Source organism: Podarcis tiliguerta (assembly GCF_965153285.1).
Source record: "Podarcis tiliguerta genome assembly, chromosome: Z".
In the NCBI taxonomy this organism is placed as follows: Eukaryota; Metazoa; Chordata; class Lepidosauria; order Squamata; family Lacertidae; genus Podarcis; species Podarcis tiliguerta.
The window spans coordinates 25,991,204-26,016,856 of NC_139553.1; the positions used below are offsets into that span (position 1 = coordinate 25,991,204).

General features: G+C 43.3%; 2 protein-coding genes across 3 annotated transcripts in view; both read right to left on the bottom strand.

The window, feature by feature from the left end:
• Nucleotides 1-355: 355 nt before the first annotated feature.
• RAB39B (RAB39B, member RAS oncogene family) lies at nucleotides 356-16,657 on the bottom strand. Its single transcript, XM_083424096.1, has 3 exons — nucleotides 15,072-16,657; nucleotides 3,213-7,243; nucleotides 356-3,069 (listed from the first exon to the last, which is right to left on the bottom strand). Exons 1-2 carry the CDS (start codon nucleotides 15,284-15,286, stop codon nucleotides 6,817-6,819), a joined length of 642 nt encoding a protein of 213 aa, XP_083280222.1. The 5' UTR covers nucleotides 15,287-16,657; the 3' UTR covers nucleotides 356-3,069; nucleotides 3,213-6,816.
• Nucleotides 16,658-24,238: 7,581 nt separating this feature from the next.
• The window catches only part of LOC310669454 (synaptotagmin-like protein 2), a 57,778-nt gene continuing 56,363 nt past the window's right edge, over nucleotides 24,239-25,653 (bottom strand). For both annotated transcript variants that reach the window (XM_083423499.1, XM_083423500.1), the window contains one exon: nucleotides 24,239-25,526. In XM_083423499.1, coding sequence (XP_083279625.1) covers nucleotides 25,381-25,526 — 146 coding nt within the window. In that variant the 3' untranslated portion in view covers nucleotides 24,239-25,380. The remainder of the gene's footprint in view (nucleotides 25,527-25,653) is intronic.

A 25,653-nucleotide genomic window follows, 5' to 3' on the forward strand; every position in this document is an offset into this window, starting at 1 on the left:
CTGACAGGATGTACATTTGTCAGCAAATGTTTTCCACGTCTGGATTTTCAAAAGTTTGTGCAGCTTGCACAAATGACATTTCAGAAGTGCAGCAGTCCAATATACCAGCAATTCCTAGGTCATAATTTGCTTGATTTCAGTTAAAATGTCAGCTGTGTGCAATACAGGAATTAGCGACTTTCCTGTAGTTCACAATGCATTGCCTTGGCAGTGATTCAAATGGACTATTTCCCATCCTGGCTCTATAGAATAATTCGTTCATTGTGGATTTGCACAAGAATACCAGTTTGAAAATGCCCAGGATAGTGGGAGACAGACCTTGTTCATATCTGCACCTTAAAAACACCAGTGGATCCTGTTAAAACAGTGCATATGTTTATTATTAATCTACTCTGTACTGGGTTTTTACCACCATGGTTGCTGTATACAGATGTTTGATGGGGTGGGGTGGGGAGGGGAACAGCAGAGGAAATAAAAACACGGATTTTCCTTTACAAGTTTTGAATGTCACATAATCACATTAACCATTTTGCTAGATACAAGCATAGTTTTCATTCACACACAGCTAAATACAGCGGGGGTTTTTTTTTTGTCACATTTCATTACAGTGCATATAACAGAAAGCTAGGGAAAGTGTACAGTATAATTTTAATCTGGAGGTACTGAGAGATTTATATATTTTTTAATCCAGCATGCAGACTGAGATTGTGAGTTTACCAACAGGCTTGTTTTTATTTTGTCTGTCTTTGCCAGAGAGTGAAAATGAAAGAAAATGCCTTTTTTAAAAGTATTAGCCTCCAGTGTATCTTGCAGTAGTCAAAATGCTAAAACAAGTCAAGAAAAATATGAGGTTTTTCATTTTACAAAGTCAAACCCCACTTCTATTTGTACAGGAGGAAGTCCCCCATCCCAGATGATCATTTATATAAGTTGCCTAAAAATATAAGGCATTAGAAAGAGATTACATCATGAGTTTCGATCAGAATTATTGTACGTTTAAAGGTCTTCAATCAAATTTCCTATACATTTTACTTTCTTTTGTAACTCTAATGCAGTATACATTATAAATCAAAGAGTCCAACATGACCAAACTTTATTCCCTCTATGTATTTAAAATGTATTTATTGAGGCAGGCAGCTATTGAACTATATCTATCATGGTAAAAAACAGCAAATGCTCTGGGCGAAAGTGAAATTTGCCAGTATGCTAGTCTATGGATCGTAAAACGATGCTGGAATTCTTCATGCTAGTTGCTTTCTTTTGGATTCAACTGTATTTTTGCAGCTAATAGGGCAGTCCAAAAAATTTTAGAGCCAAAAATCAGCATATAAATGTTTTATAAATAGAGAATTGTAGCAAATGTTGGTCCTACTCAGAGCAGGTCCCTTGATTTACATGGGTCCATTGTGAGTAATATTGGTTATTATGCAGAATGTTTAATTCTGAATTCATTTTTAAAGCCAACTTGAAACATACCTGAATCTGGGGTAAAAATCAATGCTTGGCAAATTAATGACAATGCAGAAATAAATCTATAGCTTTTCCTGGGGTATTTATTTGCTGTTACAAATGTTTTCTCACTACACTAGAATGACTTTGGATAAATAAAGAGTAAGATTAATTAGAAGATTAATTGATGAGTAAGATTTTTTTATCATGTCCCTTACAGAGATAAAAAATGTCTTAAAAGGATTGAAGCCATGAAGGGAAATAGTATTTGAGTACTTTTTGAGGGTTGGGTAGAACTGAAATGTATCCAATGCTGATTTGCTTATGAAACCTAAATTTTAATACATTAAGGTTGCAGTCCTAAACACACCAGGGAGAGAGTCCTGAAGAATGCAATTGGCTTCTTAGTAGCCACACTTAGGTTTGTACCATCAGTATGTGAAGGAGAGAGGTCATTCTTGGCATACAGAAGCCCTTATGCTCTTACTGTCTCTGGTTAAAGGGATTTTAGGAGAGCCCCCTTTCTGCAACTTCAGAAAGCTGGTACCAATCCAAATAAACATGTTGTCATCATAATGGATTCAATGGAATGACCCAAATCCAGAGAAAGTTAAATGTGCTGCTCTGAACTCCATAGGACAATAGGTTTCTGAAGAGGCTCTCCTGTGAGCCTCAGCAAAGTGAGTAGGAGCGTTTAAAAAATAATAAGGGGAAAAGACACACTCCCAGAAAACAAGCTTATATCCCAGCCAGATAAGGACTCCGGGAGTTGCTGGACAGCATTTTAAACACCCTCCCTTCCTTTGAGGCTCTTCTAAAGCCCCTTTGAAAGCCATCCAAAACTCCTTGAGGTTATCTAGAACTATTTGAGGCTAATTACAATGCTTTGAGTTTCATTCTCAATCTACAGATATTCCATTCTATCACCAAAACTTTAACATTATCGCCCTTCAAGAGACATGGGTGGCAGAAACTCCAGTTCTGGAAGGTTTTTATGCTTATTCAATTAGGGCTATCCTGGCAGAGTCCCAGGAAGGCTAAAAGTGGGGTTTTGCATCTTGATTTCTCAGTGTATAAATGCCATCTGTAAAGAGCTGCCCTCTCTAGACCAACTAGCAATGGCCTTACTTATATCATGGGGAAGATCTAAAGTGTTATTTATAAATGTTTATATTCCTCCAACTAGCTTAAATAATGACATCGATAGCAAGTGGAAAAGATTAGAAACCTTTGTTAAGTTGCTGATTTCATATTATCCAGGGGCAAAGGTCCTGCCGGTGGGTGATCTAAATGCTAAGGCTAGGGCCAGATGACTCCAGTTTAGCAACCAAATACAGGTGCAAAATCGGGTTTCCCAAGACGTCTAGCCCAGAAGACCACCAAACCCCAAGGCTATCTAAGGACCAATAGTAAAATTACGCTGGCACCTGCCTTTTCAAATTTTCGAGGACAAGTGCCGTTGTGACTTATTTATGCCTTGTTAATTTGTACCAGTCCTTGAGTATCATGGCTCACTTTCTTTGGATTCGAGCCAATATATTTGCATTAAGTATGTTGTGTAGAATTTACATAAGAATGTAAGGAGAGCCCTGTTGGATCAGGCCAAAGGCCCAATCTAGTCTAACATCCTGTTCTTTCAGTGGCAAAAAAAGGGCCACAATGGGAATTCCATAAGCAGCACTCGAGTACAACAGCACTGAGCCCACTTCTGACTCCCAGCAACTTGTATTCTGGGGCAGAACACAGCTGTCATAGCTAGTAGCCATTGATTGCCTTATCCTCCATTGAAAGTCTTCTCCCCTTTAGAAGCCATCCAAAGAGTGGCCTCTACAATGTCTTGTGAGAACGAATTCCATAGTTTTAACTATGCGCCGGGTTGAAGATGTACTATCTTTTCCCTTTCCTGATTCTTCCAAAATTTTAACAGCTAGCATATGAATTAGTTCTGTGCAGCATATTTATGAAGTTAAAAAGGATAAATTATTTTGCTGTACTAAAAAAAATAATCACAAAGATAAAGTCAAGGTAAGCGATAAAAGTTGCAAGGAGCTGCACACTTAAGATCCTAGGCATATCTGGGTTTTTTAGAATTGAAAATAGGAACCACCAAGGCTTTGGTTAAAGAAGAATAAACAGTATCTTATTTAGGTTATAAATAGTATGAAAGACCACAATAATATCATACAAAAAAGGGAAACTTGTGTTCTAAGACGAAAAGTTTGAAAATGAACATGCCTGGAATGAAATGAACATGTCAATTTAGCAATCTAAAATAAAATATATATTCAATTCAATTCAGTTATGGTAGGACAGAAAATGGGAAGTTTTAAATTAGACTTGGTTACAATGTTTATGATATAACTTCAGTATTAACTGATACTGGTTTTTTCTAGAGGGCTGCAACAGTTAAGTTAATTGCTTAGATTAATTGATTATAAAAGCTTTTTGATCAACTGAAAAGGAGCCCCTAAGTAATTGGGTAGTCTGTTAATCTTACAATAATTTCTAATGCAAGCTCTTCTATAGATGGAAAGTGCCATTTCAGAAGAACCATGAAGCCTGCTGTCCATTCTCTAAAACTGCTGTGCATTATATCTAAAACAAGTATATGGGCATCTTTGGGCTTCCAGATGTTGTTGGACCACAACTCCCATCATCCCTGACCAACATATGGAGGGCCACAGGTCCTTCATCCCTCCTCTAGTCTAAAGCATTTATGGCATAATCACTGAGCTCAGTTTCTCCCATTCACTATCAGGGTCAGTTCTAAGTTTAGATCAGCATCCGTGATCATTGGCTATGCTGGCTGGTCTAATGAAATTTGGGGTCTAACAGCATGTGGAGAGCCACAGGTTACCCCACCCTGAACTAAAAAGAATGTATGTTTCTTTCTTTTGAAAACTTTAGAAACTTGTAATCTGTGACACTTTAAAAAGTGACATTCCTTCATTCTTTAAGGTGTCACAAGATACACTGCTGTTTTTGCAGTAACAGCATTTAAGCAAGGCATCTCTAGAAATCCATGCAATAAAAATTCATAAAATTGACTAAAACAACTTTATTTGGGTGACAACCCCAGTTTTCTTCCACCCTAGAGTTTGCTAGGATGTTAACTTCAAAATTATTTTGATACCTGGGTTCAACCCTAACGTCAAGCACAGAAAAATATAATAATTTTCCTTTGATTTTGTCTGTGGCTCCCTTCCCTCACTGATTGCATTCTTGCTTTGCAATATCTGTATGGGTTGGGCAAAACATTTCTCCTTAACTCCAATGAAAGTGGAAGTCAGAATGGACTAGATTAATTGGGGATTGTTTTTAGCTATTTTTTTGACTCAAGATTAAATGCTGTTCATATCCCATTGCTGTTGCAAGTCTACAAAAGACTGGCTGGCAGTGAATGTCATGTGACTATTTGTGTAATTATTATCATCACATGACGAGAAGCAAAATATTATATGGGCCAATGTATATAAAAGTAGATGAGAGCTAGTTTAAAAAACGTCACTCCTCCAAAAAGTGTGTGTGTGTGCGCGCAAGCACACACACACACACACACTTGATGGGGAGGGCTTTTTCAAACTGCCCCTCGTCCACTTTTTCTCCCTGTCTCAAGGTGGATATTAGTGGTGTTTATTAAAAAGCTAGTTACCCAATTAATTATTGAAAATAAAGACATCGGTATTAGCATTACCCCTACCTAATATGACCTCTGTTGTGCCAAACTTAAAATTCTGTTTCCAGTTCAAACTCACCTGCATCTTTACAAAGTAATGATGTGGGCGGTTCTCTTAAAGGATCTTCTGTAAGTATAAAGTGTGGAAACGCATGTGAAGGTATAGATTAATTTCATTCAAAATAATTATACCACATTCTTCCCCAACTTGGTGCTCTCCAGATGTGTTCTCTCTCTCTCTCTCTCTCTCTCTCTCTCTCTCTCTCTCTCTCTCTCTCCTCCCCCTTCCTGCTTCCAGGCTTCCTCCATCTTAATATCTATCTAGACCATTACACACATTAAGCTTCCTTTCTTTGCACATATGTATATCACTGTGTATCTTGCCTACACATTAGTTTCTTCCTAGGTATTCAGGGTGGCTGTTATTGCTTACCTTCATTCATTTGGACTGCTTGCTTTCTTAATTCAGAACTCAACAAGTTTACCCTGAAACAAAGGCCCACTTGAAGCTTTGTAGGCCAGCATTTTATCCAGTTCTACTTTCAAAGTAAAAGCGTTCCTTCTTGCTCTTCTGACCGCTTTCCTGTGGGTTTCCTAACCACACACCCTCTTCCTTAGTTCTCTCTCTCCTGCTGTTCAGCTTCACCTTCAGATAGTCCTTTTGAACTTGTTTTCCAAAAAAATTCACCCCACAAAACAAAACAAAGAACACCCCCACTTCCCGCTCTTTGGGAAAAGTCTGTGCTCTACATTTTGATGAGTCCTGCTTCCCTCCCCAGCCTTATTTGCAAGAAGTTTGTATTTTAAGAGACCCAAAATTGCCCACTGCAGCTTGCTACTGGTGGGAAGGCTGCATCCCTCTCTGAATTAGGATAAAATAATTTCCCATTTAAGAAATACCGTATGACTGCATATGGCTGAGAATTTCACCATTGCTGATAACAGATTTTACAGCAAATTCAGAAGTGGGGAGCATTTCCAGTTCAATAACTGAAGAATTAGCACAAACGTTTGGTCTGTCAAATTACTGGAATTGGAACCACCAAGTCTGGCTTGATCAGGAAAACACCAGTCTGTGTTCTATTCATTGCACCACATTTTAACAGTTCTATTCATTGCACTGCATTTTAACAAGAGTGATCTAACACTTCCCCCTTTCCTTTTAAAGAGAGTTGGATTATACTGCAGCAATATTGTAGGCATGAAAGCCTTTGCCCCTTCTGCAAAATATGCTTTCCTCTTTGTGTTAACCATCACGTTCTCATAAAAAGAATGGCAACCATGTTATGTTTTAATCTTCCTAAAAATATATAATAATAAGCCAAGATTTCTGTCTCTCCTCCTCCTCTGAATATGTTTCATATTAATAGGCTTCAACACAAAGCACTGAATGACAGATTTATTTAAAACAGGGTTTGTAAAATTCCCTGATATTTACTACCCCTATCGGATCTTTTCTGCTCTTAACGTTACCCCATCTCCTACAATATAAGCATGCATCTGGGTTCATTCCTACATAACAGGGGGTTACAGCCCTTCACGATTCTATTCTCCAGAGGTTCAAAGCACCAGGCATTGGTACTTGCCATACTACTGTCACATTCTCTTCTGTCACACGACAAGTTTGTATAGCAGGGTATGTTTTGGTTAGTAAAGTTCAGCAATAATATCTCCTTGCTTTCGTTAAGCAATTAGCACAGACATCTCCTGTCTGATTTCACCACCTCTTCCGAGGAGTGGACTACGTTTGGGACAAACCCACTCTTCACCCCTTCCCAGCCCTCCTGGATAGTAATTTCGCCTCTCTTAACAAGCTCATATATGTCTCGAGTCAGGTCGGTGAAAGCTTTTTCCACATTAATGGCATCCCGGGCGGAGGTTTCAATGTACTTCATGCCATAAGCAAGGGCCAGTTTTTCAGCCTCGTGCCGGGTGACTTGCCGCTGAGTGTCTAGGTCGCATTTGTGGCCCACCAAAACGAACACGATCTGGTAAGGCTGGACGTGCGCTTTGGTCTCCTCTAGCCACTCGTGAACATTCTGGAAGGACCTGCGGTTTGTAATGTCAAAGAGGAGCAGACCGCCAACTGAGTTCCTGTAGTAGGCTCTGGTAATTGATCTGGAAGAGAGCAGCAGCCCAAGGAAGGAAATGAGAATCATTTTCAAGAGGAAAACGCTGGTGGCAAAGGCTGGTTTCGAGCATCTGAAATAGCCAGTTAGGTGCAAATCCACCCAGAACACAGCCCTTTTGTGCTACACAGCAAAATAAAGGGGGTTTGTACAAGACAACACAAAGATTCTCTGCCCCACCATCTTTTTCTCTTAGACAGTCTGCAAAGTTGTTTGTCTATGCATTATGAATCTGGACACCTCTTAAGATATTATGTCCAAAAGTTGCATGATGGTTGCTAAGACCAAGGAGCAGGTTTTCTATGTTTGAATACAATATAGAATCAAGAAGACTTACTGAACCTTTCAGAACTGTATTGATTTAAAAAATAAATAAATTCAAGAGCAACACAGGGTTTGCGCTGGTGAGTACTTTTATCTTTCAATGGGCAGTCTAGAAACTGATTCTAGAAAGTGTCTGGATTCTACTCCAATGTCACTGTTGCCATAAGACATTGGAAAATGTGACTGTTTCATTCCCTCTATAACCACTTTTTTTTTTGTTTTACTTTTCATCTGTCCCAAGCCTGCTCTGCACAGGCCACATCTACTATTTTGCAAAGTAAAAAATATCCCAGATTTTCCTAAGTAGCAGTTTCCTCATTTATAAAATCTCAGCTGAACAGGTGATGAGAAAGAGGACCAGTAATCGCTGATCAATTTCAAACCAGCAACGCCCCACATAAGGTGTACAATTGGGGAGTATACCCTCACTACAGAAATCGGACCATTTGCTTGGGTACCATGTGGGCTGTAACATACAATGTATGTATTGGGCTGGAGGAAAGAGAAGGAATGCATATATGGATGCAATTTATATGTGTTTGCAGAATCACACGGTAACTCTGTCTGGGCTATACCGCTCCAAGTTGCAGGTATGAAGCTGTATATCTTAATGCTGCTCTGTTGTTGTTGTTGTTGTTGTTGTTGTTGTTGTTGTTGTTTTATTATTAATTGAATTTCTATACCTCCCTTCATCCAAGGATCACAGGGTGATTTACACAAATATTCACACCATAGTAACAAACAATAAACCCCCTGTTGTGGTTTAGAAGGCCACAGATTGTTTAACTAGCGAAAGGTCTAATTACTCAATGCCCACCCCATATAATATTTCCCTTTTCCCTGGTATACTAGATTTCTACATGTGAGAGAACTTCTTGCTTTTATTACTTGTGTTGGGGGTGCAATATTGTTAACTACATTTACATTCCACCCACCTCCAAGGAGCAGGAAAAAATGAAAATGAATCTTGCCCTCTGCTTTATCCTCATTAACAACCTTGTGAGGTAAGTTAGGCTAGGAGACTGTGACAGACTCAAGGTGACCCAGTGAGTGGAGATGTGAAGCCTGGTGCTCCAAAACCTAAGCTCACTACCTCATGTTGGCCCCACGTTCAAACATGCCAACCCCCACATGCAATCTGAAATTTAGGGACATAAAAATTTAGGGACATAAGAAGCTGCTGCCTTATATCATGGCTGACCACCAGTCCACCTGCCTCAGTATAGTTCACACTGAGTGGCAGTGCCTCTTCAAGGTTTCAAACAAGAGTCTTTCTCCAGCCCTACCTAGACATTGAACCGGGGACCTTCTGCATGAGATGCAGATAGCTTTGTCACTAGATTCCGCCATAGGCCTAAACAGGGCAATAAAGTCTTGGTGTTTCTCCCAGCAGGCTCTGCTTCCACTGAACTGATGGGCCAAGAGTCGGCTAGTTCGTCATCCTCAAAATATATGGAGAGACTAGAGTCACTTGGAGGTATCTGTAAACAAAACTCTTGACAATGCATACCCCTTCACCCCCCTCACTGCATGTGGTATACAGAGGTTGGCTAGGTTTTAGGAATTGGCAAGTGAATGGTGTATATAGAACACTCAATAGACTCCTAGGTTCCACACATCCCTATGAATCTAAGGAGATGTCCAAAGGTGCCCTTTTGCATGCAGAAATTGTATTCTGGTCAGGGAAGCATTGCTTTTCATGAGCCTTCTATAACCTAGAGCTTTCTGGATGTTACTACACTTCAGCTCCCAATAGCCCCAGCCATCATGGCCAATGGTGAGTGATGATGGGAGCTGTAGTCCCAACAGTACTTGAAGGGGACCGGGGGGTGGGGGGGAATGGAGCAGAAAACTCCTTATGTTCTTATTTTTTCATTTAGTACACAAATAGTTTGTGAAACCTGCTGCCAAATGATGGGGTGATGGCTTTAAGCAAAGCAATGGTTTTCAACCAGTGTGCCGTGGGGTGCCTTGAATGATGGCCAGGGATGCCCCAGGCAAAAGTGGCCTCAGACCCTCTTTCCTTCCCCCTGATGCCTAACTATCTACCAGTCAGTTGCTAATCTCCCTTTCCTGGGCAAGGTTCTGGAGTGAGTGATCACAGACCAGATCCAGGTGCTTTTGGAAGAAGCTGATTTTCTGGATCCATTTCAATCGGGGTTTAGGCCTGGATTTGACACAGAAACTGCTTTGGTTGCCCTGTATAATGACCTCTGTTGAGAGAGAGAAGGGAAACATGTCTCTTCTTGACCTCTCAGTGGCTTTCGATACCGTTGACCATGGTATCCTTCTGGATTGACTATCTGAACTAGGGGTGAGTGGCACCGCTTTGCGGTGGTTCCAGTCCTACTTGAATGGTTGTTCCCAGAGGGTGTTGCTTGGGAAATGCTTTTCAACCCAGTGGAACCATCAATGTGGGGTTCCGCAGAGCTCAATCCTATCCCCAACATTGTTTAACATCTACATGAAACTGCTGGGTGGGGTTATCTGGAGGTTCGGAGTATGTTGTCAGCAGTATGCTGATGACACTCAGCTCTATCTCTTCTTTACATCTGCAGGTGAGGCAGCAGAAGTGCTGGACCAGTGTCTTGCCTTGGTAATGGACTGGATGAGATCCAACAAACTGAAGCTCAATCCAGATAAGACTGAGGCAGTTAGTGGGTGGTTCCCTAGACCAGATGGGTGGGAAGTCGCCTGCTCTTGATGGGGTTACAATTCCTCTGAAGGAACAGGTTCATAGCTTGGGGGTCCTCCTAGATCCTTTGCTGTCACTCAAGGCTCAAGTGGCCTCAGTGGTCCAAAGTGCCTTCCATCAGCTTCAGCTGGTGGCTCAGCTACACCCCTATCTGGGCAGGGATAGCCTAACTACTGTTGTCTGTGCTCTGGTAACCTCAGGGTTAGATTATTGCAATGTGTTATATGTAGGGCTGCCTCTGAAGATAGTTCGGAAACTTCAGCTAGTGCAGAATTCAGCAGCCAGGTTGCTCACCGGAGCAAGACAGTTTGAGCATATTACGCCGATTCTGGTCCGACTGTACTGGCTACCAATTAGTTTCATGGGCCCAATTAAAAGTGCTGATTTTAACCCATAAAGCCTTTAAATGACTCAGGACCTCAATACCTCAAGAACTGCCTCTTTTCATATGAACCTACCTGGACCATGAGATCATCTTCTGAGACCCTCCTTTGTGTGCCCCCTCCTCGAGAGGTCCGGAGGGTGGCAACATGAGAAGAGGCCTTTTCTGCAGTGGCTTCCCATCTGTGGAATGCTCTCCCCTGGGATGTTCACCTTCATTATACACCTTTAGGTGCCAGGCAAAAATGTTCCTTTTTAACCAGGCCTTTGGTTGATCTGATTGACATCCTATGCTCTTTTTTTTGGGGGGAGGGGTGTTATTGGGTTGTTGATTTTATTTTGATTATATATATTATGTGTTTTATGTTGATCTTGTTCTGTTAACCACCCTGAGACCTCTGGGTATAGGGTGGTATATAAATTCAAATAATAATAATAATAATAATAATAATAATAATAATAATAATAATACCCTCTCGTGTGTCTGCCTCCCAAACAGCTTGCACAGCTGTTTGTTGCAGCAGCCCTGGCTACAAGCTCTCCAGGTGAATGGTGCCTCTGAGGCTGGTCAGGGGGTGCTGGTTGCCAGGAGCTGAGGCGGCCTCGGAGTAAGCAAGCAAGTGGGTGAGGGAGCCCAGCCAGCCAGTCCACCAACCCTTGCTGTTGGGAATGGACAGACACGTCCCAGGCCCCTGTGGGGCAGCGTGAGGAGCCACCTCTCTTTGGAACAGGGAGAAGCTTCCCGGGGGACTCCCAAGGAGATGGGAGAGGAGAGGAGGCTGAGGGGACACTCTACAATGGAGGGTGTTTCAAAAAGTGTGAGAAGCTGCCAGTTCTGCAGGCAAGGGGTGACATTACTGGGCTCCTGAGCCCCACAGGGGTGCTGCAGAAAGAATGTAGTTGGTCAAGGGAGCCATGGACTCAAACAGGCAGAAAACCTCTGCATTAAGGGGGTTAGATAAGTTGATGAAGGATAAGTATAGCCAAGATGGCTCTTTGCAGCTTCCAGGTTCCCAGCACTATGGCACTTAGTGTTGTCTACTGGGGATAGTGGGTGCTTGCCTTTAGTCTGTGCTTGAAGGCTTCCCAGATGCATCTGACTGGCTACCATAGGAACCAGGAAGCTGGACTGGATAGGCCTTTGATATGATCCAGACTAAGTACACCAGAGAGCTGTGCACTGCAAGTGGAAACCATGAGATTTAAATCAAATAATAATGGGACAGACCAAGACTAGAAATCAGGGTCCAAGAGGAAGGTGACTCAAGAGAGCATCTGTTAAGACCAGCAGCACAGCTGGAATGGTCACAGCATGTCATGTGATTTCTTGGGGAGTAGGGAAACAACATTTTTATTCTTTATTCTTTTTTGGCATTCAGTTCAATTGCACTCCTTTTCTGCTTTTCCATCTGCCCCATCATTTATTTCAATGGGAGACCCAGTAGGTCTTCTGCTGCTTCTAACTTCTGTCTTTTTCATCCTAATGTCATGCAATTTTCAGGCATTCTGCCACCTCTTCACCTCACCCACCCTAATCATCAGACTTGCTAATCTTCAGACAGATTGGACAGGTTATCTATTTTAGAGATTTTATATATATATATATATATATATATATATATATATATATATCTGTCAGTTCTCTGCTCTCTGTCCCCATTCTTCTCTATAACCTTTCTCTGACCTGTACTATTTCTCCCCCAGGCTGTTTTCTATATTTCATCCCAACCAGGGGGGGCAACTTGAATAAAATATGGGGGGCAGTTAAGTGCCACCCCACATAATTGATCACATGACATGGCACCCCCCCCCATTTGAATGGCAATACCCATCATCTTTGTGAAGTGCCAGCACCCCTAAATATTTCATTGGGGGTGTGTGTGAAGGGACCTTGGCCCCTAGGAGTTAGCTCCCATGATCCCAACAGAAATGAATGACGAATGAACCAAACAAATTAAATACAAATATATTTCTGAGCTCATTTTCTTGAATTTCCATCTGTTTCCATAACTAAAGTGAATTGGAAGAATGGGACTTGTTTTTTCATTAAAAACAATGAATTCAACCCTTGGTGATCCTAAATGGAAACAGTCTAATTAAGCATCCTGCAGCGTAATCACTGGTGAAACAAAACCATTCTTTCTCATGTAGCAACTGGAGATTGGCTTCATCCTTGTCCAAATGTATCTCATGTGTAGAGGGCAAGCAAAATTCCTAAATTCCTCCTCTAGGCCATGCCAGAAATGGAGGGGGGGGGGAGCATGCAAGCCTGTGAGAGGCTTGTTCCCAGCATAATAAATAGCTTATCACAATGTCTGAATGCAACAGCGTTACAAAGTCACAAGATATATTAAGCTGAAGGTTTATTAGTTTTGTGGGCACTAAAAACTTGACACTGGAGGCCAATGTGCTGTTCAAATCCCCACACAGCCATGAAACTCATTGCGTAACTTTGGTCTAATCATTCTCTCAGGCTAGCCTACCTTGTTGGGTTGCTGGGTGGATAAAATGGATGAGAGGACAGAACTGGCTTAGAACTCCTTGGAGGAAATGTGGGGTACAAATGTAATAAAGAATTACTGAACTTTTCCGTATATAAGACTAGGTGTTTTTTTTTTTACTAAAAAACTAATGTTAAAAAGGGGGGTAGTCCTATATTTTTTGTGTTCCCAAAAATAGGGGGCATCTTATACACGGGGGCATGTTATACACGGAAAAATACAGTAGCTTGCTTTCACCTAAGAGAATGGAGACACCACGTATACAGAAGCAATTATACATCCACACCCAGGTTTATTGGGGAGGGGGCGTGGAAAAATGAGACGGTGCACAGTTTCCTTCCTTCCTTTATGTAGGGTCAGAAATGGGTGGAGAAGTGCAATTTTAGTGAGAGAGGGTTGCTTTGTCCCTCATAAACACATTTTTCAATCATGGGGCAGGAAAAAGGCCAGGAGGGGCATCTGCTGACTGGGCAACATTTAGTCTGCAAATCACATGTTGCTCCCTCAAGCCAGTTTGGTGCTTGGCTGCCTGCTCTTGACATAGCTCTGAGATTCAGCATCCAGGAACATAGCTTAACATTTTATAGTTCTTGTGGTTAGTTATGGAGAGAGATTTGGAAATGTGTTGGCCAAATAGTTTAGCAAGGGTGTTGTGGGGAGGAAAGCGACCACAATCCACAAAGTCCTCATGGTGACACAATTTCAGAAGTCGTTATATCCTCAAGGCCTTGTTCAATGAGTAGCTCATGTATGTGCATATCAGGTGCGGGAAACCTTTGGCCCTCCAGAACTTGCTGAACTACAAGTCCCATCACCCCCATCCACTGGCTGATGGGAGCTGTAGTTCAGTGACAGCTGGAAGGCCAAATGTTCCTCACACCTGGTGTCTATTAAGAATGGACCTAGATGTTTTTACAGGCATGTGGTACAGTACTCTCAAGGGAGAGGGCTGTACCACTTGGGAAGACACACTGAGAATCTTCTGTTTGAAGACACCACTGCATCAAAGCTCCTTGACGCATGTGGAAAGCCTGCATATGAGATACCCAGTGGCCTGGTTTTCTTCTCTCTTTACATTAGGAGACCCTTACTTGGGCAGGTGGGACAGGGAAGCGAAGCCCGACCCTGAGAAATTGTTAAGGCCAGAGTCTCTTTCTTCCTGTCCAAGATGGTTGCTTGTGGCCTACAAATCTGCACTGTGGGAAAGTTTTCTTGAATAAATCTAGTACAAAACCTCTGCAGTATCAGCCCAGACATGGAGGATGGAGAGTGCAGGGAAGGGCTGGAGCTCAGCAGCAGAGCTACCAGAAGACCCCAGGCTCTGCAGGTAGGGCTGGGGAGACCCCTGCCTGAAACCTTGGAGAACCACTGCCAGTCAGTGTGGACAACATGGAGCCAAATGGACCAATATTCTGGCTCGGTAGAAGGCTGCTGCTTATGTTTCTTTGAGAGGAGGGGCGCTCCTCAGCAGCCTTTGTTGTGCTTCTGGCTCCCTTCAGGATACAATGAACAGCTGTTAGGAGGATAGGGGTGAGGGAGGGGAGGAAGCTGGGTGTTGTTGTGTGACCTGCTGTGAGATCCCACTTGGAACCCGGACCCCACCCACCCCAAGGCCCCCCACCCGCAGCAAGGTGTCTCTTCTTCCCTCCTACTCTGGCTCCTCCATCTTCAACGACAAAGCAAAACCAAACCGCCACCCAGCCGTCCGGATCTTCCACCATCCTTCACAATGAAGGCTGTTTTGCAGAAGAGCAAAGATGTTTATGATGGTGACGGTGGCGGGGGGTAAAAGGGACAGAACTCGGGGCGCAGTTGCAGCCTCCGCCGCGCCGACCTGCCACTCGCCCTCCATCCGCACACGACATCCCCCCCCCCCCAGTCCCCAAGCCCCATCCTCAAAAGTGGCTCCTCCTCACCTGAATCTCTCCTGTCCGGCGGTGTCCCAGATCTGCAGCTTGATTCTTTTGCCTGGCTCTATCTCCACCAAGCGGGAGAAGAAATCCACACCCACGGTGGGGTCGGAGACTTGGGCGAAGCGCCCTTCGGTGAAGCGGCGGATGAGGCAGGATTTGCCCACGGTGGAGTCCCCAATGACGATCAGGCGGAACTGGTAGAGCCAAATGGCCTCCATGCTCCACCTTCCCCAGGCGGGGTAGCTCCGGAGCCGGCGCTTGGTGGTGTCGGTGCCGCCGCCGCTGCGTCTTCGCCCCCGGAGAGACCAACCACGCGGATGCCGGAGGCGCAGCGTCTTCCGTCGAGGCACACAAGCTTGGCGCAGGGAAGCAGGAGCGAGCCTAATACAAGCCTTTCATACCCGACCCAGGAGGGTCCCCCGCCACCTCTAGCAACTCGAGGCTGCGCTCCCGGCGGCCCGCAAGGCGGATGGGGCGCAGCGTTGGAGAGCGAGGACTGGTTGAGGAGCGCGCCGGCGCGCACGCACCGGCCACTGGGCGGCGTTCCTCTTCCGTCCCCTTTTGCGGCTTCTTCTCGTCTCCTGGGAGAGCGAGCGAGCAGGGGAGAAAAAGGGGGAAGCGACGCGGTCCTTGTCGCAGGAGGTCTTCTCTGGAGGAGGAGGAAGAGGAAGAGGGGCAGGTCCTACAGAACGTGGCCGCGTGGGAGTAGACTCCTAGGCTGGTGCTGCCGGTGTTCTACACACACACACACACACACACACACACACACACACACACACACTTCACAAATGTTCCCGCTGAAAGTGGACGGAAAGGTCAGGGGGTTTGAGACTCCCCACCTAAGCGCCTTCTCTCCCCTTCCCTCGAGCCAAAGCAGCACATTTCTTTTAAGCAAGACAATAACAACGCATCCTTTCTGACCGTCAGCCCGTCACACCGCTCAGCCGAAGAGCCGCCCCTCTCATTTTTGCCAAGGAAGGGGTCTTGCCGTTTGCAATGACAGAAAACGCGCGCGCCCCTCCTCTCCTCTTTCTCAAGCCCTTGGCTTCGGTGGTGGTGGGTTGCTGTTCTTCTTGTTTCTTTGTTTTTAGCCCAAGCCCCCACAAAAGGCTCTCAGCAAGACGACCTCCCGGCTGCTGTCTCAGCGCTCCCCCAGGGATCCGCCAGGCAACCGGTCCTCGGAGAGCTGCAGGAGGAAGGCTCTTAGGAATATTGTCCTCGAACAAGGCTCCATCCTCCACGTAAGGCAGGCCGGATGCTCCAAGCCCGTGCGGGCCTTCTTACGAGGCAGAGGGGAGCGAAGGACCTGGCAAGGCAGTTACCTTGAAGCTTTCCGTCGGAAATATGTCAGGAGGAAGGAGGGATGCTTCTCAAGGACATCTGGTTAGCACCAGGTGGGTTTCGTTTGCCTCCAAGAGAGTAGAGAACATCCACCTTCCTGTTTGCGTTCTGACCCCCCTCCCCCCGGAAAAAAAAGATACCCAGCGCTTCAAAGATGGAGGGGCAGCGAAGGGGAGAGATGCAGGCGAGATCACAGAACTGATGAAATGGCAGCAGCATCAGCACCAAACAGTCTGACTCATCATTGGCATCAGCAGCTTACTGTACTGCCCAGAAGAGAGGAGCCTGCAGGATATTGTTGGTTTTGCCGTTACCACATTGTTTAGAAGTGAAGCGCCCTTAAAATAATAAAACTCAGACAACCTCTCCCAACAAAGAATAAGATCTCTATAAAAACAAAAACACCCCCGCCCCCATTTGCTAACAGATCAGCTCCGGAGAATCAAGAGTCACGGAGAGCAAAGCAGAGGTTGAGACTGGCAACTATGCCCGGTGTAGAATTAATAATAACTGAGTGACTAAACCACGCACTGCCAGCTCAAGATAGGAATAGTATGCAGTTCAATGGCGCTGGGCTGTAAGACACAAACCATTCTGCCGGCCACTTTTATGGCTGAATTTACTTGAGAGGGCTGTGCTGCACGTTGCAATGCGAGATAGGTAAGAATAATACTAAAAAAAATTCATACCAGATACAAATAAAACAACAAAAACCAATGTCCACAACAAATTAGCAAATCGAGCAATAAGCCTTCAACAGCACAGCCTCTCCCCACCCCCAATAAATTGGTCCCATTCAATTCACTCCCAAGTAAATGGGCATAGGATTGCAGACTAGAACTTTAATACAGATTAAACATAGCCATTAAAAATGGCTGGTAAATAAAAATGTAGATTGTAATCCTGTAGGCAAAGGACTGTGTTACCATTTTGTTTGGAAACCTTTATCCAGTATTAAGCAATGCTGAGATAGATGGGTCAGTGGTCAGATTCCCTATAAGGCTCCTTATAAGCCATGTTTCGACTCATGCTTGAAACATGTTGGTTTAATTAATTAAATTAGTTTAATTAGTGTTGGTTTAATTAATTAAATTAAATTAAATTGGTTTTAAAATTAAATTGATTTTACTTTTACTCTTTTTAATACCTATTTTTAAATTTTAATTCTGATGTTTTTATCTCCTTAGAGATGTTTTATCTGCTTGGAGATTTGCTGCTTGTTTGTTTTTGAAATCAAGCAATATTATATATGTATATCGTCTACCTCCTGGTGCATCTGTAGGCACTGAATGCAGCCTTTGATCTAATGAAACATAGGAACCTGCCTTACACAGAGTCAGACTACTGGCCAATCTAGATCAGGAAGGCTGTGCTGACAGTAGATGCCCAAGATGACACCTGTGTGCAAAGCAAGATCTAAGCCCCTTCAACCCCCTTTGCTTCCTTTTGAGGAGCCTGGGTGTTCTTGATTCTAAGCACTGCCCTCCCCCCTTTTTTGTGACACCATAATATCAACATATTTTTGCCAAATGCCCCAAAGTGAGCATGTCTTTGTGCTGATGCAGGCTGGGATTTAACTCCCTAGGGATTGCCAGCATTTTTACGGTCACAGGCAGAAATGAAAAATAAAATAAAATATAATTTCCCCCATCATCACATCTCCATGGTGGAATAATGTTCACATGTTGATTTATACTTCTGTCCCCTTAAAGAAGCAGCAGCTGATGCTACAGGGTAATTATAACAGCGGTTTGGCCCAATGAAAGCTGTAAGGAAGAAAGAGTAAACACACCAACCCGCCCCAAACCCAAAGCTGCTTAGGTCTTCTGTGGCCATTTGGGAACACAAACAAGCATTTCATTTTAAATTCAAGAATCTAGTCCTTAAGAACTATTAGGAATTTGACTTTATTTAAATCGTACGCCACTTATTGTTGTTGTTTCTACGTATGATCCTGAGAACACTTATACGTAAGAAATTATCATTTTAAAACACTACACATTTTAAAACATTTACACAAAGGTAAAAAGTACCCTCTGAACTATATCCAGGAAGGTTCATTCAGTGCCATGTCCTATAAATTTACGTGTCAGCATTTAACCATGATTATAGAATTGATAAGACAGAGTTCAGCAGCTCACTCTTACATGAATTAGAGAGCCAAAGATTAAGCGGCAATAGTTAAATCTCATTACATGATCTCATTATGGATTTTGCTATCTAAGGCACTGGGACATTTAGCAGTTACCTCTTCTGGGCTGGGGCAGAAGGATTTTTGCATAATGGGGGAAAAACCAGGATATATTGCATTTCTGCATACTTCAATCAATCAATCAGTTGGTCAGTATGTCAAATGTGGATTACATTCAACTAACCATTAAGCAAAGTACAAACTATGAAGCAGGCAGAAATCATGGCCTGAATAGAACTGATCATTATATTAAAGTTGACAAGCTAAGGAGTCATAGCAGGTCTAAAAGATATTACAGCATTTAGATATCTTGCCACCTGGTTGGTCACAAATATCTTAAGCCCCTCAAAGAAGATACTCATAGGGGCTTTAAGGCTTGACTAGGACAACACCTCATAAAGGAATAAATAATGCATGATTTTCCCCTTGATAAGATCTACAGTAAAAGACAATGTAAGAGATGATTTGAGCTGAATGTTTACAGGCCAACAATTACAGGTCAACAGGAGTTGAGATGAGTGTTTACAGGCCAACAATGACCTTTGAAAGTTCTACATACTTCAAAATGAATGCAGATCCAGGAGTACTATCCCCACAGCTGCATTCTCAGCTGCCTGAGTAAGAAGACCTTCCATGTTGTGTAGTGGTTAGGACGGTGGTAACCCACATGGTATGTTGCTGCACTCCAACTCCCATCAGCCAGCATGGTCAGGGATGATGGGATTTGTGGTCTAGTATTCACCTGAAGGGCACCATATTGGCTATTCCTAGGTTAGAGTACCATGCCAGGACTGAGCGTTAGAGTCCATTGGGTGAAACTGGACCACCCATTAACTCTCAGTGGCAAAATGTCCCAGGCCGGCCCTGCCTATTGGTCAGCCTGGCTTTTAGCAGGGTTTAGCTTTTGACCAGGAAGTCTATAATGCAGCAGATCACAGCAGGGCTTGCTATGTGCCTCACTTGCCAAGGACTATACAGAGGTTTTTTTTTAACTGTGGTATCCAACTAATGATAATCTTTGTGCGTACTTGCATAGTATAACTTCCTCTCCCTCTCCTCCTTTTGCCCCCATGCTGTCTCCAGATCTGCTCTTGAGGGCTGTGGGGGCAAACCTAGAACAGATTTAGGAAGGCATGGGTTGTGCAGGCAGAGGAAAGAGGGGGCAAGTTCCATTGCACAATCAAAAGTCCCGATGCTGCTGGAGCTGCTTCACTGGATCTTGCCCAGAGGCTCCCAATCATAGCTTTGTGGTTGGGTTTGCACCTCCTCCGTACCTGATGTCATGTGATGTCAGGAGTGGGCAGGTGGTGAATTCCTTCAATATATACACCAATTGTGATGTCTGAGGTGACTTTATTTGGTCAGAACAGCAGCCGCTCATGGGGAACCCAAGAAAATGGGAGTACATAGGTTTATAAATTACACAGGCTTATATAGAGGCAAAGGGATGCGGGTGGCGCTGTGGGTTAAACCACAGAGCCTAGGACTTGCCAATCAGAAGGTTGGCGGTTCGAATCCCCGCGACGGGGTGAGCTCCCGTTGCTTGGTCCCTGCTCCTGCCAACCTAGCAGTTTGAAAGCATATCAAAGTGCAAGTAGATAAATAGGTACCGCTCCGGCAGGAAGGTAAACGGTGTTTCCGTGCTCTGCTCTGGTTCACCAGAAGTGGCTTAGTCATGCTGGCCACATGACCCAGAAGCTGTACGCCAGCTCCCTCGGCCAATAAAGCGAGATGAGCGTCGCAACCCCAGAGTCGGCCATGACTGGACCCAATGGTCAGGGGTCCCTTTACCTTTATATAGAGGCAAAACTTTGGGGTCTGAATTCAGTGTGTGCATCCTAACACTTTGCTAATTGTATTACAAATAAGTTGTTTCCGATTTAAATAATACTTTGCATTTATTTCACGCACTGAAACACTATGCATCCTCCCATGTTTTCTGATCACTTAGAAACTGCAGTTCCCACCCCACCCCACCCCCAGCCTTCCTTTGTTCTCTGAGTGCCAGAAATTTAATTAAGAAGCAAGCAATCGTGAAAGCTGATCCTTGGCATTTTATGAAAACCACCACATGGGGTAATAAAAGCTATGATCAGCTCAAAAAGCTATGATCAGCTCAAGTGGGCATGTCTGTACGCATTAGAGGCTTAAAACACAGGGAGGTTGTTTCCCCACCCCCCTTCCTGATTCAAGTCTCATATATACTTTGCTGTACACACCAGAGAGGAGGTGAAGATGTCTTCAGTCAATGCATATCACCAGTTTGATTCCCCTGTGCCTGCAACCCCCTAAACTCCTATTCAGGGCTTATCTGCATTTATCTTTCCTCTGTGATTTCCAGACATGGTCCACATTTTAGAGCTCTGTGTCTGAGCACTCTCTCTCTTTCTGCTCTGGAGCTTTCTCTGTGAAAACCTGCTCTTTACCCCTGAATCTGCAGAAAACCCGAATTGCCATTTGTTGCACTTCAGCTTTTAAGACCAGGTTTCTGCGAGGAAAGCTCTGTGGCGAAAAGCCCTTAATGAAGCTGTCGTTTGCACATGTGCAACAACTGTCTCAAATGCACACCACCTCAGCTGAACCACAGTCAACACTTTCAAATCACTTGACAGCTGGTCTGTGGAAAAAAAAACACCTAACAGCAATATTTGCCAAGAAACCAAAGGGTGCTTGTGGATGGTTGCTAACGTCATGTGCAATTGTCTCCACACACCTGTGGTGGAAGCACATTAGAGTCAGAGTAAATGGTAATGTGCACACAGCTTGAAACCCTAGTTTCTTGGAACTCTTTGTCATACATCTTTATAAACAACCCTTGTTTCAAAGGCATACCTGTTGTATTAAAGTATTTATCATTTGAAAGAGGAACTGCCAGCTGGAAAGGAACCGGGCACTTTGGGTCTAATTCTGTTAACAAATTGTAACCGTACAGCTAAGCAAAATCACCTTAAGTAGAAAAAGCTGTTTCTTAGAACAACCAGCTTGAGTCATGCTGGGCTATGAGCTACACAAAGTTTCCCATTTCAGTGTGATTGATGGTGATCTCTATGGTGATTTCTGTGCAATTTATGAGACATGGAAAGCATACAGTAACTGGGTGGCAGGGGTGCTTTGAAAGTTAATTTGCTGCATTTTGCTCAGAAGCAATTATTTCACTTCTCAAGCTTGAGCTCATGCAAAAAAAAAAAAAAAGTTTGAGTTTGCAGCAGGAGCAAACTATGTACAGTACAGATTGGCTAGCATTGGTGCCATCAAAACCCCCCTCTCTCCTTTATCCCTGAATAATCATTATAAAAATCTAGGGAATGAATGTATATTGAAATGAATAAATGGACTTGCTAAAATAACAAACTAAAAAGCAGAGAACACATAGAAGTGTTGGGGTGGGGGCACAGAAAGAGAGAGAAGGAGGGCAGTGAATCAACCTTTGGATCGTCAATGCCTGCGTTTGGAAAATTCCAGTCTATCACTACTTTCAGGCAAGATTCAATCACATGCTATCAATTCAATTGTAGCTGATTGGGAGACCTTGTGTAACAATACTGCTTCCCTAAAAGTTCAGGCTTTTTTGCGATAAGGAAAGTGATGGGAAAATTCACTGGGAAGTGTGGGTAGCAATTGCTTTGATGCAGTATCATTTGTAAACAAATAAGAATGAATACTCATTAAACAACCAGAAATATCTAATCTTACCCTGCATAAAGATAAAGGTGAATGCTGAAGAAACAGGCTGTCTGCAAACCCCCTTTGAATCATTGACATCTTAGCCTAGAATAATATTTGAACAGTTGATATGTTCACTTGCCATGATTCTGAGTGATGAAGGAAGCTAGCTTTATTTGATGGTGCAAAACCCTCTCCCAATTCCTGTTTTACCATTACAGTACTTCTATATGCATCCATAGAAGGGAAATGTCTTTCATATTGTCCCAAAACTTTATTGTTGTAGTCAATGACCAGCATTAAAGAAGCAAAATAAGAAGCACGTGGAACACATTTTCCTGAGGTCTAAAGTAGGGCAAAATAGAAAAATAAATATAGTATAGAATAAAATAAAATGGACCTCAAAATTTTAAAAGTTGCAGTCATATCATGAACTCCAAAGAGGAAAAATCATAAGAGACTGACCCAGCAACTCCAGCGGGTGCAGAATGCCGCGGCGAGACTCCTTATGGGGTCTTCGCTGCGAGATCACATTCATCCGGTACTATACCAGCTGCACTGGCTCCCGGTAGAGTACAGGATCAGGTTTAAGGTGCTGCTTTTAACCTTTAAAGCCCTATACGGCCTAGGACCCTCGTACCTACGGGACCGCCTCTCCTGGTATGTCCCACAGAAGAACTTACGGTCTGCAAATAAAAACATCCTGAAGGTCCCAGGCCTCAGAGAGGTTAGGCTGGCCTCAACTAGAGCCAGGGCTTTCTCGGCTGCGGCTCCAATCTGGTGGAACGCTCTGTCACAAGAGACAAGGGCCCTGCGGGACCTGACATCTTTCCGCAAGGCCTGCAAGACAGAGTTGTTCTACCAGGCCTTTGGTCAGGGCCCAGCCTGACTCCCTCCTCTGGCAACCCGCACAGAATTTTGCTTAACGGTTGCCATTAATTTGATTTTAATTAATTTTTATAATGAAATGTTTTTAGAATGTTGGATTATTTGATTGTTTGATTATTTGATTGTTGTTAGCCGCTCTGAGCCTGGCCTTGGCTGGGGAGGGCGGGATATAAATAAAATTATTTATGATGATGATGATGATGATGATTATGTCTGGGGTCAGTTCCAGGTGGGTTTTGCCTGCTGCAGCGCAGTACTTGCCTACACTGAGAGCAACAGATGCATTTTAACCTGAGAGGAGTAAAAGGATGCAAAATTCATTGTTTTAATGAGCAGCTGGAGATTTTAGCAATCTCCTGGCTGAAAAGAAGACTACAACAACAAGCGCTGTAGGACACCATGCATGCAACAGTGCTTGCATCTGCGTTACCTGGGAGACAGAAACAATAAATCAATTGAACTGCAACATGCGTTTTCTTTTTCAGATGTCACTATGCAACAGCAGCCCCTCTGTTCCCAGAACATCTTGGAAAAGGCTGTAACCATCATATTCAAGAATCATGAGCTGAAGGTGTTCAGTACTATGGCTGTGTGTACACACTCATTCATTTGTAGCACAAAGTAGCTTTCTCAACCCAAAATTGTTTGTGTTCTTCCTCAATGTGCTACTTTCAGTCTAAATTGATTCTAAACCCTGCCATCCACAATGGAGGGAGCAGTTACTTGATATGCATTTGATTAGGCTACCCATGCTTTCCCCTCTCTGCACATTCCCTTGGTGAATGAAGGAGGAAGTGCCATTGGGCAGGTGTGGATATACCACCCATAGCTGGGAGAGTCTATCTGCAATGATCCCTAATGACAGTAACAAATAGCAACCTGGAGATCTGCATCTCACAATAACCTCTGGGCCACCCCAAATTATACATGCATACTTCGGGAGCAGGCCCCACCCACCACTCCAATGTGGCCCTTGGGAGGTTGCCCAGAAGGGAATGCAGCCCTCAAGGTGAAAAAGCCCCCCCCCAACACTGCTAGAAAGCACGAAGCCCACTGATGGGGCTAAACAACAGCTAGCAACCACAAACATGATCTTCAGGTTTATTATATATAATTAACATTCAAGGCACATATTCACAGACCCATATCAGGAGGGGTACAGCATTAAGAGATGTTTATGACTTACAGGTAACATTCATAAGCATTGCACACCATGAAACATAAGGATATTTTAGTTTACACGTTACAGGCTACCGGACCCACCCCACAAATATAGTGGGAAGTGCTGTACCTACTTTTTTTTTTTTTTTTTTTTTTTTGGTCTTATCAAGCATTTCCCATTTTTAAAGTGAAACATAAAGGGTGTGGCAACACTGAAAAAGAGAAGTTATTTATATTTATTTGTGACATTTCTTACTTGCCTATCCTCAATAATCTCCCACAACAGGTTTCAAAATCACAACATAAAGTTATAAAAACTGATTGTATTCAACAGATTGTATTCAACAAAGTCATTCCTGTGATGGCACAATGACTTCCACTTGCTCAATGGAAGTTCTCCTTCCGCTCCTCCCCTTTGTGCCCCCAAATCTTTCCTTAAGGTTCCAACCATCGTTGGTATTTAGGAGGAGAGGGCACAAAGGGAGAGGGAAGTTCTGCTGCTAAAGTGGAAGTCCTTGTGGTAACAGGATACCTATGCCAGATACAACCCCAAGCTGTTCCAATTATGAAAAATAAACAAAACCATTTGAACCAGGACAGAACAATATAATAAATTCAGCAAAAGAGATATTGTGCTCGCTGATGAATGCTACACCACAGTTTTTATTATAACTTCCTCTGCCCAGAAAACAAACAAACAAAACCATCATGGGAATAGTAATAGAACAGAAAATTCAAAAACTTATAAAATATTTACACCTCTTCTTCCTTGCCTTTTGGGTACATATCCAAAATCTAATTAAAGACAAAACAAAACTTAATTTGTAGTACATAATGTTGTGGAGGTAAACAGTGGTTCTTCCGTGCTTTTTACCTAAGCTGAAATGTGATATCAGTATTATATCTTTTCAGATCTCTCTTGGGATAAGAAACAATACTTAGCTTCTTTGGAATATGTCACAAACATGATCTAAATAGCCTTATGCTTACTGGCAGTCAACAGTCCTCCCCTGTCTGTCACCTGTACTCAAAACTTCATCTCAGATGATTCATAGAGTTCCCAGAGTTTCATTTATACTTCTTTTTCCCTGCCAAGGAGCGCAAAGGCATTGATCCTTCAATCCATTCATTTGGTGTCGTCATCATTTCCCGCCAAAAGACCACCTCCTCTTGTGTGGAATCCATCCAATTAACACGAATCCCGTAGCTAATACCTTTTTTTGGGGGTGGGGGAAAGAAAGATGTGGTGAATCACTGTAGAAATAATTGCAGGAAGGGGCTGTCCTATGCTAAACTGTTTCTTTTTTGAGTCTCCTGCATTCTCTGCAGGACTGTTATATA

Excerpts from the sequence above, each read along its gene's own strand:
- RAB39B (XM_083424096.1), bottom strand. The coding sequence starts at position 15,286 with ATGGAGGCCATTTGGCTCTACCAGTTCCGCCTGATCGTCATTGGGGAC. Across the intron at positions 7,244-15,071 it reads GCCGGACAGGAGAGATTCAG|ATCAATTACCAGAGCCTACT; the intron begins GTGAGGAGGAGC and ends GCTCTCTTCCAG.